Source organism: Trachurus japonicus, chromosome 6 (genome assembly GCF_045865225.1).
Source record: "Trachurus japonicus isolate A0001 chromosome 6, Traja_1.0".
In the NCBI taxonomy this organism is placed as follows: domain Eukaryota; kingdom Metazoa; phylum Chordata; class Actinopteri; order Carangiformes; family Carangidae; genus Trachurus; species Trachurus japonicus.
In genome coordinates, this window is record NC_140912.1 from 1,685,572 (window position 1) to 1,699,707 (window position 14,136).

General features: G+C 39.4%; 1 protein-coding gene across 2 annotated transcripts in view; it reads left to right on the forward strand.

The window, feature by feature from the left end:
• LOC146985326 (anoctamin-1-like) overlaps positions 1–11,780 on the forward strand; it is a 33,996-nt gene extending 22,216 nt beyond the window's left edge. The window contains exons 13-25 of one of the 2 annotated variants that reach the window (XM_085778241.1): positions 209–220; positions 1,019–1,093; positions 1,367–1,435; positions 1,535–1,736; positions 3,284–3,395; positions 3,528–3,585; positions 4,302–4,402; positions 4,808–4,950; positions 6,039–6,191; positions 6,350–6,402; positions 8,022–8,206; positions 9,078–9,183; positions 9,526–11,780. In XM_085778241.1, the coding sequence (XP_085634367.1) occupies positions 209–220; positions 1,019–1,093; positions 1,367–1,435; positions 1,535–1,736; positions 3,284–3,395; positions 3,528–3,585; positions 4,302–4,402; positions 4,808–4,950; positions 6,039–6,191; positions 6,350–6,402; positions 8,022–8,206; positions 9,078–9,183; positions 9,526–9,780 (1,524 nt within the window). In that variant the 3' untranslated portion in view covers positions 9,781–11,780. The remainder of the gene's footprint in view (positions 1–208; positions 221–1,018; positions 1,094–1,366; positions 1,436–1,534; positions 1,737–3,283; positions 3,396–3,527; positions 3,586–4,301; positions 4,403–4,807; positions 4,951–6,038; positions 6,192–6,349; positions 6,403–8,021; positions 8,207–9,077; positions 9,184–9,525) is intronic. The other variant, XM_085778242.1, reaches the window with a different exon arrangement.
• The last annotated feature ends 2,356 nt before the right edge of the window (positions 11,781–14,136 follow it).

Below are 14,136 nucleotides of genomic sequence, written 5' to 3' on the forward strand. Positions count from 1 at the left end.
GAGGTTAACATTTGTAAATCTTATGAATCTTATTCAAGCTAGCGCTTATACTGTATATTCTATATAAGTCCAGGTGAACATTTTTCTAGGTGTTCAAGCCTAATTCATTCAAGTATATTCCAAACAGTTGTCAACTCCTGTTTAACATGAGAAAAATAATGTATTAATCCCCTCCTTTTTTTTGTCTGTCTGGATTTATTATTCACAGGAAGCTCTTAAGGTTTGGATAAAATCTACTAAATTTGTTTCCCTCTGTATCCAACCTTTCTGCTGCTGCTGCTGCTGCTGCTGCTGCTGCCAACCTATGTAGGAATTAAACATCACCTAGAAAGAAATAGGAATGCTTTTAGTCCTGTTTAGACTGGGCTAGTGGTGCACTTTAGCGTTTTATGGCTGAAAGAAGTGTTCAAATGTATGGATGGACTTGATTTCTCTTCCCACAGTTTAGCATACACATAAAGGACACAGACATGAATGAATGAATTTATTTATTTTGAACATAAAAAAAATAAAATTTAAAAACAAAAAAAAGGTGTTGATTAATCTACTCATCCACAAAAAAACACCTAAATCATCCAAATAGATGCATAAAACAACAATAATAATTATCGAACCTTAAATTAAACTATTAGTGTTGTAATCAAATGCAGAATATGCACACATAAACTATGCATACACATAAGCACATGAATGTCAGATGGGAAGGATATATAGGGTTTCATTACACTGCAGCCACTGTGACTGCCATCAGCTTGTGTCATGATAATGTGCACACTGGTGCTCTGACTATTTCCTGACCTTTCATTTCCGACACAAATGTGTCTTGCAGCTTCTCTTTGCATCCTCTACAACTTCACTTTTCAGCAGCCTCTAGCTCACATCACGTCTCTCTATACTGAATATACAGTATACTGTATAATTGAATTGACACATCTTTCTTGTTATTCCACTTAAATGGAGCTGCTTTTCCATGTGTTACATCGTCATCTATCTATTTGTGTTTGTGTCTCCTTTTCAGGACCACCCCAGGGCCGAATATGAATTCAGGGTCCTGCAGAAGTCAATGTCCAAAGATCACAAATCACAGACGAAGGTAATTACATAGGTACATCTCAAGTTCATTCATATTAAACTGCATACATACATCATTTTATCATGTGCTTCCAATCCTTAAGTCTGTGATCAAGGAATGTCTCTGTCACATGTCTAAAACCTAATTTCCTATATTGACAACGTCTCAAATGACATGTTTCATCATCCTCACTCTGTTCAACATGTCACAGAAGACACTTGCTGTGTCTCAGTGTCATGACATCTACATTTACACCCGTACAATTTTGATGTTGTTTTCTTCTATGTTCTTTAGGTGGAGAAGCTCACCTTTCGCGACCGCTTCCCTGCCTATATGACTAACATTGTCATGATGCTGTTAATGGTAAATATAATTACATCACTGGTGATTTGGAGTGAATATATCATTACCCTCACAGTCTTCATCTTCTCCTTGTGATCCTGCACACCTCTTCATTGTCAGATTGGTGTTACATTTGCCATTGTGTTTGGTGTGATCCTCTACCGAATCTCCACTAAAGCCGCTCTGCATATGAGCTCCAATCCCACCACACGAAACCATGTGCAGCTGACGGTTAAAACCACTGCAGCTATCATCAACCTGGTGGTCATCCTCATTCTGGATGAGGTGTATGGAGCTGTGGCACGGTGGCTCACTGTGTTAGGTAAGGCCCATGGTCTTATATCTAATGGGTGACCCTGTTACCCTTTTATTCAATGTGTTTTGTTGTCCATATTTTGTTGTTTTACATTATTCGGAATTGCAGTGCTTTATGACTTGGACAGTTATATTTTTAACTCTTTAAACCTTTCAAGGCAAAATAAGTACCACTTACTCTTGTACGGTCAGAGGCGTTACAACAGGGCAGGCAGCCCAGGCAATAGCCTAGGGCCCTGAGCTGGAAGGGGCCCCCAGGGACGGCTGACATTGGTCCATATCAGTGACAACCTGTTGCCACTGGCTGTGTACATTAACCCAGTATCATATATAAAAATGTAACCACCCATAGCGACAGCTGACAGCAGAAAACGTAGCAGTTTCAAATTATTCTGGCAAGATCTGAAAAATCTTCACAACAGAAGCAAGCGAGTGATTATGTACATTCACTGAGCGAATATTATGAAAATAAAATATATATTTCTTGTAGAAATGTAATCAAAAGGCATTTTTATGCAGAAACTACCTCAAAATACCTCAAAATATAGATTTTTCTACCAAAACTTATAGAAATATTTGCTATGTTTTTTGTTCTCACGGCCGGAAACATGAGAGTCACGTGACTTGGACGCAAAACAATCGGGAAAAAAATTGTAAAATGTAACTCAGAAATTTAAGAAGCCGTTATTGTAAACCCTCTATGTTTTTGCAATTTGACCAATGTAGCCAAGGTACGTTTTATGGATAACCATGAGACTGGATTGGCATAATATGCAGAATTGAATCATCACTGGTTTGGGATTTTTGGATTCATTAACAGTTAATGTTTGTGGTGGGGTTGGGGGGCCTCCAAGTTACCTCTTGCCTGGGGCCTCCAGAGTGTCTAGAAACGCCCCTGTGTATGGTCACGAGAGGCTGCAGCCAATCCCAGTTGACGGGGGAACATGCATAGTTGACTCAGGACAGGGCACCAGTCTCTCACTGGGCTCCGATGCAAAGTTATTGCTGCTGAAAGCAGTTTGTTTGAGCATTTGAAGCAGTTTTATGGACCAAGTTAAGACTTCAATAAAATAGAAAAAACACAATTTTATGCAAATTGTGCCAACTGGTCTAATAAACAACAACCTGGACATCAGCCACATCTGCATCAATTTCACCATTGTTTTGTCTTTATTAGAAGACTTTAAACTGAGTTCAGAATTTGAAAAACTGAATTATAAACATTTAATTCAATTAATTTTCATTCATATGAACTGAACTTTGGATAAGTGTGAACCTGTTTTTTACAGTCTATGGTGTGAACTGGCACAGCACTAAATGTTTTACCCCTTGTGTATGCTATTTGTGTTAACATGCTAGTAGCATGCCATGTCATGTATATTATCCATTTATCCAAGCTATTTGCCTCCAACATGAACTTTTGACCCTGTTGATATCTAGTTGTGTAAGATCTTTTATCCAGATGATTCGACTTATCAAAGGTGGATAACTAACAGATAACTTGACTAAACTGACCTGGATTTGTGACAAAGTGAGTTGTCTGTTGACTTTCAGAGGTCCCTAAAACAGACAAGAGTTTTGAGGAACGCCTCATCTTCAAGACCTTCATCCTAAAGTTCTTCAACGCTTTCACCCCCATCATCTACATAGCTTTCTTCAGGGGAAGGTTGGTAATTCATTATATGAATGACTGTCTGTCAGTCTAATACACATAAAAACTTTCATAGATGAAAAAAAATGTCCAAAAGATAGAGACTTCATATCTATTCTTAACCCTGTCTTTTGTGTTTCACTGAAGACTCGTGGGCAGACCTGGCAGCTACCTGTATGTGTTTGAATCCTACAGAATGGAAGAGGTGAGATTTACACTTCTATCTGCAAGTCAGGGCTTTGACAACAACACCATGGGATAAGAGATGAGATGCCTTTTACATGCTTTAACTTTTTTATAGCTTACTTTCTGTTTTATAATAAGATAAGAATTACTTTATTAATGTTGTGTAAAGTAAAAATTCAAAACATAAACCTAATGCTCACACAAAAGAAAACAAACACTTATCACAACCAACCATGGTAGAATAACAAATAAAAAATAGATATGACATTTTCTTAAGATTTAAAATGCAGACAGGCGGGGCGGTGCGTGGCGCAGTGGTTAAAGTGGCCGCCCCATGTAGAGGCTACAGTCCTCAACGCAGGCGTCCCCGGTTCGAATCCCGTGTCGGACAGACCTTTCCTGCATGTCATTCCCCCTCTCTCTGCCTCCCCCTTTCCTGTCTATCTCACTATGTACTATCAAATTAAGGCAAAAAATATATACTTAAAAAAAAATGCAGACAGGCACACAGACCTTTTCAGTTTGGCACAAGTGACTATATTGTTGAGAACAAAATTCTCATCAAAGCAAAAAAGTCTTACTGTTGAAGTACTGACAACTGACAGAGAGCTTGCAGCAGTGCCCTGGTGCATAGAGACTGCAGCGTTTTCTCCTATTGTTCAACAATGGTTTTAAACAGAACATACATATTGTAGTTAGGGTTACTCATTAAAAGTATTTTAATCTGTTTCACAGTGTGCTCATGGAGGCTGTCTGATGGAGCTGTGCATCCAGCTGAGTATCACCATGTTGGGAAAGCAGCTTATTCAGAACAACCTATTTGAGATTGGAGTACCGTGAGTATGCCTTAAATCAATTCATTCATTGACTGTTTATGGTTTCTTCACACAAGCATGAACAGAAGAGTCTTTTACTCAAACTGTTCTTCCTTTTTAATTTAGGAGGAAAAGATTACTTATGTTAATGCTTTCCCCATCAGGTCTGTGGGAACATGTGTTATGTTGGTTGAGAGGTAACTGGGAGATCATTGCCCCCTGGTGTCTTAGTTCAACTGGTAAAACAGAAACCACCATGTCAGCTCTGTAGAAACTGAGGAGAAACATTTTCTGCGTTAAATGAAAGAGAGAAAACATGTGCATGCTAATGTGTTAATGCTTCTTTCTGACTGTGTGTTCCTTTGAGACAAACTGTTTGTAAAAACAGGCTATACAAATAAAACTGCCTTGCCTTGCCTTCTTCAGCAAACTCAAGAAGCTGATTCGCTACATTCGGTCTAAACGAGGTGCTTTTCAAGAAGAGGAGAGAAAGAAGAAACTGCAGAGATATGCAACTGACCACTTTCTGGAGCCCTTCGCTGGGTTAACACCTGAATATATGGAGATGAGTAAGTACAGCACATGATATCCCTCCACACATGTTCAACAGATCATATTAACTACAACATTTGCACCCCAGTGTCATGGTGCAGCCTGCTGATTAGACCTCCCCTGCATTACTTATATTACAAAGTGAATTGAAGAGTGTAACTGCAGTTACAGAGGGATAAAAAAATGTATCAAGACCAGCTCATGTGCTCAGAGCTGGCTCAAGGCATATGCGAACTAAACACCTGCTTGGGGCCCCGTGACCATTGAGGGGCCCCCAAAGGGCAAGTAATTTTTTTTAAATTGTAGTGCGTAACTTCTGTCGACCCTTGGAGAAACTCTGCATAATTACAATAAACTTTAATTGTTGTTACATTTCAAATTGTTGTTGCACTTTGCTGTTACAAAACCAAAAATGTTAAAGAGCAAATTATGTGTTTACAGTAAATGCATTGTCTGTTGGTTTATTTTGTTATTTTTAGTCTACCTTTAGGTGACATTCAGTATCCCAGTAGGCTACTATACTAATTTAAATACTAAATGTAAATCAACCGCAGGCTGCACTTTTAGCTGAATTTGGTGCCATTTTAGAATAAAACCCATAGATGGGTAAAAACCTGCCAGGATGATTCATAATGACAGATTAGAAAAATGAAATAGTATTATTGGCAGTAATAGAGGGCACCAAAATAAAGATTTTGCTTATGGCCCCATGGAGGCTAGTTAGCACATGAACTGGTCATTCTGCATCAAGTATAAAACCAGGTGAAGGCCTTTGCTGAGATGCACTTCCATTCTTACAGTGTTGCTTGAATGTATTTCCTTTGAGCATCAGTGCTTTAAAAAATCAAGGTTCAAAAGCGCATTGCAATTTTATTTCATACTCCTTATTTGTTCAGTTGTATTCTCTTCCAGTGATTCCCTTTTTATTGCCAACAAATTGCCTGATGTTAGCAGGTCCTAGCAGGTCTTATGACCAGTGGAAAAGATGTTATTTTATAATATTCTGTAAATGTAGCTGTATTTAACATGGGGCTGACATATACTGAGTATTCAATGTCCATTTGATATCTTTCTAATACATCCTTCTGTCTTCATCTGTGTCCAGTCATCCAGTTTGGTTTTGTGACACTGTTTGTGGCGTCCTTCCCCTTGGCTCCGCTCTTTGCTCTGCTCAACAATATAATTGAAATACGACTTGATGCCAAGAAATTTGTGACTGAGTTGCGAAGACCAGTGGCAGCGAGAGCCAAAGACATCGGTGGGTTACACTCCCCATACTGTAGTTCTTATAAAGAGGTACATGAATGTGATCTTGTGGTAAAATTGTGTTCCTTAAAACAAACAAGGAAAAAGAAAAAAGAAACATAAACTTTTATTTTGAAATCCAGTAGTTGATACATATTGTTATGTCTACAGGTATATGGTACAACATACTAAGAGGGGTAGCAAAAGTGGCTGTCATCATTAATGTAAGTAACACATGAGTGTATTGATTTATGCTAATACCTGTGTGTCAGTATTCCCATCGGGAAGCCCATTGAAATTCCACTGTGAAACCTTTGGGATTACATTTGAGACTCATGTACATAGTTTGTCTGCATGTTTGTCATTGTCCACGTTACTGCACCTGCAAATGTTATGATGACATTTTGACAATCTGCAGAATTTTGTTACATGTTACAACCTGCAATAACATGTTTTTCACATGTGCTGCCATGCCTGTAGATCACATGTGACCGATTGTAAGCACATGTTGGTCTCCTACTATTTTTCACCATTAGAATGTGACAAAAATAATTATATGTCATGTCATATGCTCCAGACAATGAGCTTTGTTAAAATAAAGCCCAGGTCTCACACATGCTTCATAATTGCACTGTTTCCATAGCAGATTTCTGTCCTAAAGCAGTAGTGTCCAGCTGATGTTGGGGTAACAGCTATGTGCATGTCCTGAGGCCCTATACATTTGCATCAGGAATAGCACAGATGTAGAATGAGAGCATAATTATATGAAACAGGCCTACTCCAAGACAGTATGGTGCTTATAAATATAATGTGCAAATGTCTGCTATAACAGAAAACTGCATCTGCCTTAAGAGCATCGTCTTCTGGATGTGGATATTGACACAATGCTTGAAGCAGCACCAGAGGTGAAGGTGGATCAGTCACCACAGATAATGTGAATCCTGAAAATCAGCATTGGTGCTAATTGATGAAAATTAAAGGGTTAGTTCACCCAAAATTCAAATTTCACTCATTATCTACTCACCCTCATGTCGACTAAGAGCTGTGAGAATTTTCAGAGTCCTCCGTGCCTTCTCTGAGTTACGGGGGGTCCGCGCAGCAGTATTTGTCCATATAATGGTTGTCAATGGATACCAACTTTCTTCGTCCAGAAAGACACACCAAAAAACATACTGCTCGTCTGTAATGTCCCTCTTGTATTGAAGCCCCGACATGAGAAGTTGTTCCGAAAAAATTAAATAAGTCTATATTTTAAGCTTGTTTGTAGCGGAAGCTCCCAGTGTCTTGGTTCACTGCTCTTCCTGTGTCAGTGCAAATCTCGCGTGATTTGCACTGACCGGCGGAACAATTTCTCATGTGGGCTTCAATACAAGAGGGACATTGCAGACGAGCAGTATGGAGGTATTTGGATGTTTTTTGGTGTGTCTTTTTGGACGAAGAAAGTTGGTATCCATTGACAATCATTATATGGACAAATAGCCTACTGCTGCACGGACCCCCCCGTAACTCAGAGAAGACACGGAGGACTCTGAAAATTCTCACAGCTCTTAGTCGACATGAGGGTGAGTAGATAATGAGTGAAATTTGAATTTTGGGTGAACTATCCCTTTAAACAACCAAATGTACATAACAACACAGTCACTGTGAGTTGAGGAGAAGTCCGGTACATTGTTAAACAGAGGCCCATCTCCCTGTCCTGCTCCGCCTCCCTCTGAGTGACACAGGAGAAGTGGCAAAGAGAGGGCCTCTGTAGAATATAAAGATGAATGTTTTATTCATAAATGTCTAACTCCCATTTCTGTCCATCATCCCTGGTCCCCTGCCCTACAATCACCTCCCCTAGGCATTCGTCATCTCCTTCACTTCAGACTTCATACCTCGGATGGTCTACCAGTACATGTACAGCCCAGATGGATCCATGCATGGATTTGTCAATCACACGCTGTCCTACTTCAATGTCAGCCACTTCCAGGCTGGTAAAGAACCCATGGATCCACTGCACCTCAACTACCCTGTGGAGATTTGCAGGTGGGAAATCATGCTCAGTTCACGGATGTCAGTTTGATGTTTATTCCATGCGGAAGAGGAAGTTTGGCTCTGACTGTACTGATATTTTAAATTTTAAATTTTAACTAACAATAGCAGCAGGGACAAAATGAATAGCATGCTTATACTTATAAAATAAGGTTATATTACATAATAGAACAACTTATTGGTTAAAGCAGAAGTAAGCGATCCGGTGGTTTTGGCTAACTTCTTGTCAGCTGATGGAGTTAGCAGTCCCTGCCCTCGTCCCTACGTCACCACATTCACGCGCATCCCTTGGCTGCACACACAGAGAGGGCCGCCCCTTTATGCCATTCTCTCTCCTCATTGGATAAAGGTTGTAGGATACAAGGAAAGTTTTCTCCTCGGGTTACAGCAGAGCAGAGTGACTGACAGACCCGTGTTTCAGACCAAACACTCTATAGAAGTGATTGCTGTCGGAAGATAGAACTATTTAAGACTTATAGTAACACAAACATTCCGCTTACTTCTGCTTTAAGATGTTTATAGAACAATAATGACTTGGACAAAATATTTGGACCAAAATTCTGTTGTGGCTCTTATGAGACTTGGTCGCATGCAGAGCTCCATCTCTTTCCATATGTGTCTAAAGGATTAAAATCAACATGAGAACCACATGAATTTCATATTGGCAAAATCTGAATGTGTAGAAGTATCAACATGTAAATATTATAAATGTAAAAATGTGAAATGTGTGAAACACCTGGCACCTGGGACATGTGGTCTCAGAACGTGATGTAGCCTACAGATTTTTGCCACAACAGCAAGAACGCATCAGTCAGTTTTTACATCAGTTGCAGGTTTATCAGTGAATGTCTCTCTGACTCTGAAGGTATAAAGACTACAGAGAACCTCCATGGTCAATCACTCCGTATGAGATCTCCAAGGAGTTTTGGGCAGTGCTGGCTGTCCGACTGGCCTTCGTCATTGTTTTTCAGGTAAAGTGAACCATGAAAATGCAAGGAATCATATAGATTTATTAGAAGTTCTATTGAATTATTTAATAACTCACTTAAGAACTGAATTGCCCAGTGCAGCTGCAAATGGATGAAATATTAATGATCTGACTTAGTTTTTCTTAATTTTATTTAGGGCACATTCAGAGAAGATAAACCGTCTATTGCAGTACAACACTAATCACATTCACACAGCTTTACACATTTTGAACATGATATAGGCCTATCTTCACATTTTTCACAGAACTTTAATGTGGCTCATGTTGTAATTTATTTCATAAAACCAAGAGAAAAACATAATTGTCTTCCGTTTATGTCTACCAGAATGTCGTGATGCTGATGAACGACATTGTGGACTGGCTAATACCAGACATACCTAAAGACATCAGCCTTCAGATCCATAAGGAGAAGATTCTGTTGGTGGACGTCTTCATGAAAGAAGAGCAAAGCAAGGTCTACATCCTGGAGAGCAAGGCCCCTGTGGGGGAGAGGGACAACTGCAGCAGGAGCAACAACAACAACAGCACGACGGCTCAGCCACGCTCTGGACTACACAGCAACAGCACCAAGAACCTCTAGTGACAGTTACTGTGATGGTCATGTCTTAGTTCAGTTTTAGTCACGAGTCAAAGCCTGCTGGCAGCCTGCTCCTCAGGACAAACCAAACTCTGTGCTTTCGTTCTTGTTCAGAACATTCCAACCACCAGGAGAACAGCAGGAGGGACGGGAGTCACTGTGTGAGGTCCCATGTGTGCAAAAACATGTCTATGTCTGTCTGTCTGTCTGTCTGTCTGTGTCCACTGAGTCCATGTCCAGGTCTGATCAACTCTCCACTGGCACTTCAGTAAGGTCATTTGGTTGAAACATTACACTCCTCACCTGCAGGCTAACTCAAACCTAGTGTTGCTATTGTATCCATCAACAACCCCCTAAAAGAATGGGAAAACACAATATAAGCAAAAACAACACACCTCTTTTAGAGCCCAGATCAGGTTTTTCTTTTTATCATTTTTCTCTTCAATTCATTTAACCCAAGTAAATTTGTCCTTGTAGCTGTTGGATTTGTCCAGGAGACAAACATCTTCTGCCTGGGTGAATGCAGCTGAGAAATAGTATGCAGTTTCTCAATCACCAATTTCTTAATTTACCCAGAATTCCACAGTCCAGTTTAAGACAACCTCAAAAGGTTATTTGTGCAACAGAGGAATTCAGACATTGTCAATCTAAAGTCTATTTGTTCTGTCTATCTCTTTGCTCTAGCCACAGTCATTCTGTCTTTGTGAAGTTGTTTGACTGCTTTGTTGTGTGCGTTGTCCTGATGTACAGTTTGAACAACACAATCAGATGAAACATCGCAACAACACACAATGGTGGAGAGAAACTAGATGACAAAAGGTTCAGTTGAACGTTAAATGCACACATGCTCAGTTGACATGTTCAGATCACATAGCCTACTTTAGTGGTATTTTTGACAAATTGAATCTCATACAACAATATGTTGTGAATGTGTGTGAAGAATAGTGAAACTGTATCCCAGTCAATGTGTGTGTACATGTTTGTAAATGTATACAACTATCTCTAAATGTACACTCAAACTTGTGAATCTGTACAGGAGTCTTTGAATGTGTATTCAGCTTTGTCTAGTGACATTTGAGAGCGTGTACATACATTTTTAGATGCACACAGAACTGCTCCGATTTGTCAAGGCTACACAAATCTATAAATGTTATATTTGATTAGCATTTTCTATGAAGCATACTCAAAAAACATGTACAGTACAGTGGCCCCGAGACCTGAAAACACAAACTCAGAAAACATCTTCACCGGTTTGACAACACATGATCTGAATAGGAAACACTATGACTATGACAGTATTTCCAAGGGACATAAAAAATGTCCACCTTGAATATTTCCATTGTGTTTCAAGTGTTTGCAATGCATGGGTTGTCAATTCAATGAAGATGCTTTCTGAAATTGTTTGTGTTATGTCTATTTGTATTTGATTTGTTAAGCGACACCGCCTTGAGCTCTCAGGGCTGCTGCACTGAATGGCCTTTTATTAATGGTGAAAAGAGGGATATTCATAAGCCTGTTACAAAGGGCTAAGAATACGACCACTACAATTTAGATGCTTTTGGAACAGATCTATAGAGAGTCATCATGGTCAGGCCTGCCTCTTTTCCACAGACCTATCCAATCTTTCATTTAACATCTCTTCTAGTTACAAATTCTGAGATAAATCACCCTCCAGCTATTAGATATTGTTGCCTATGTGAGGACAGCAAATACTGACAGGGTCAGGGTTAGGGTTCGTACATGATAGTAACCATAGTTTCATCATAATCATAAATCTCTCCAGTTTTCTCTGTCCACTCAAGGACTCACCTTCTGTTGAACCATGATGTTTAGCCCATATAGGCTCATCTACATTTTGTGAATGAAAGAGCTATGCAAGAACAAGGTGCTACATGCATCTTTTACGACTACTTAAGACTTTACTGCATGTTGTAGCAGTAAATCTTTATTGTGAGTGAACACTGCAGCACTGTGCAAATTCTGGAGAATCAGTAAAACCTTTTATTAAATTTAGGCGGCTCTGGGTCAAAAATTATTATTTGAGAACCAAAATGCCGACCAAAATGACAGTGATACACTGTGAATTATTTGGTTTTTACCCAGACAAAAAAACTTAGATTTAGAAGTGTTAGATAATTTGTCTTGTTTTAAGAGTTAATTTCTTATTTTAAGTGTTCAATAGAAACTCTCTGACATTAGCTTCAAAAATATCACATTAAAAAAATCTAAATGATTAAAAAAAAGCAACTTAAAAGCTCAACAAACCTGATTTGGCTGTATGTATCAATCATGTAGCTACTTACCACATGATCCATCCCAGCATGTTTGACTGCAGCACTGTCTACCAGCTCCCCAATACATTTCTTTGCTTTACTCTCCAGAATGTTTCAGACTATTTTTAATTCTTTGATTTACTTCAAATGCATCCTCTTGTATTATGAGCAAAGCAACAATGTTGTCTCCTGCCTAATAAAGTATTTAAATGAGTTGTTGCTTGTTACTTATTGAATTTCTATAACATCTTCTTTCAGGATAGTATGATTCCCTGCTTCAGATGTATGCATGCCTGTCGTAAATGTGCTTATGCAAACACAATAAGGAACCACAATTTCACACACAAAATGCATTAATTCAACAACATTCATTTTCAGTAGACAAAAACAGCAGTCTAATATACCATTTAATGGTAAATGACAAAATATTTCTGATCAGGAACCAAGTTTCATCTTGGACCAGCTCTGCTGCCGAAAATTACAATGACTTTTATCTGTGGTAAAAACAAAACTAGGTCAAAACCCAGTATGAGTCTGGGCCACCTATGGTTGAATCCTAATTTTACCAACACAACAACATCTGACAAAGTCATAGAACAAAGAAACATGAAGACTGTATCACTATAGGCCTAAGCATCAGAGAAAAAGTAAACGGAGACAGGCCATCTTTATTTTTATTTAAGTTATTGTATATTTGTCAGGCATTTTCTTTTATCTCAGTGACATAGTCAGAGAGAGAGAGACAGAGACAGAGACAGAGAGGATGACATGATGTTACTCATGCTCAGCTAATAGCACCTGCTCCACAGGTGGACCACTGGGATGCCCCAAGATCTTTCTTGTTTTGTCTCACACAGGGTTAGGGCATTCCTCTTTCTTCCACATGGGGTGGGGTCACATGGCAGCAGGTTAAACAGGGAGCTCCAGATATCCCTCTCCGGCCCGGGCAGTGCTGCACAACTCCTCCTGAAGGATCCTGTGGCCTTCCACAAAGTCCACAAAGTCCACATCTAGACTGACCGGTCAACTCCCATGCCTCCCTCAGCAGCCTCAGAGCTGGTCCACTGTTTCACGTCAACATGCTTCAGTGTTAATGACAGAGAATGAAAGTAGTTTTGCTTTAAGGGAGGGAAGGCCTTTTCCTTCAGTTCCCAAGCACCTGGGAAACCAGAGGGGCTTGGTAGACTGCAGATTGACACTTGACATTAGCAGCCGACATGAGAGAGTGCATGTGCTTGTGTTTAGCTGCTGTTTACTTAACTTTAGTTGTCATTGCCTTCAAAACCAGAGTGTTTCCAGCATAAAGCTTAACACTGCCTACCTCTGGTTATTGATTCAAAATACACATCAGACTTTGGTTTTCATACACTAGGGGGCGATGTTGATTTATGTTTTGAGGAGAAGATAAATGGGCAAAATCAATGCTGACAGGCATCAAATCATCAAAGGACTTTTCTTTCCACACCTCTTTTTTTTGTTTCTTTATTTTTCCCATTATAGCCATTTTTACTATGTAACTTCATCAAAAAGGGGGCATGTCTGTGACTAAGAAAAGTCAAAGATCATTTGGTGAGTGTTCTCTCTCTCTCTCTCTCTCTCTCTCTCTCTCTCTTTTAAATATATTTCATTTAAAATGCAGGTGAATTGATGATATCTGTGCATCTTAATTATTGTAACTCAAAAGCCACCGTCATAAAAGTATCTATAGAGGCTATACACATTTTCCTGACGATTTTACTGAGATGCTTTTTAATTTAATCATAGCCTACTTGAGTTCATTTTTGAGCCACCTCCTTTTCTGAGATGTTGTTGTACAGTCAGTAAGGACAAAGGATCTCTTGAACCTCTCAGTCCTCCTACGTTGCTGCTGCTTGCTGAGGAGGGTGGTTGGTGTTGTCTGTCATCTTACATTTCATATATCATGACAGTCCTAGTGAGTCCAGACTCCTATACAGACTCAGCTTTTTAAAGCAGCCTGTTCAGTCTCCTTGTGTTCAGATCAGACATGCTGCTGCCCCAGTGTGAAACAGTTCATTTTCTGTCTGTCTGTCTATTATTACAATGCTGTTATCTATCTATCTATCTA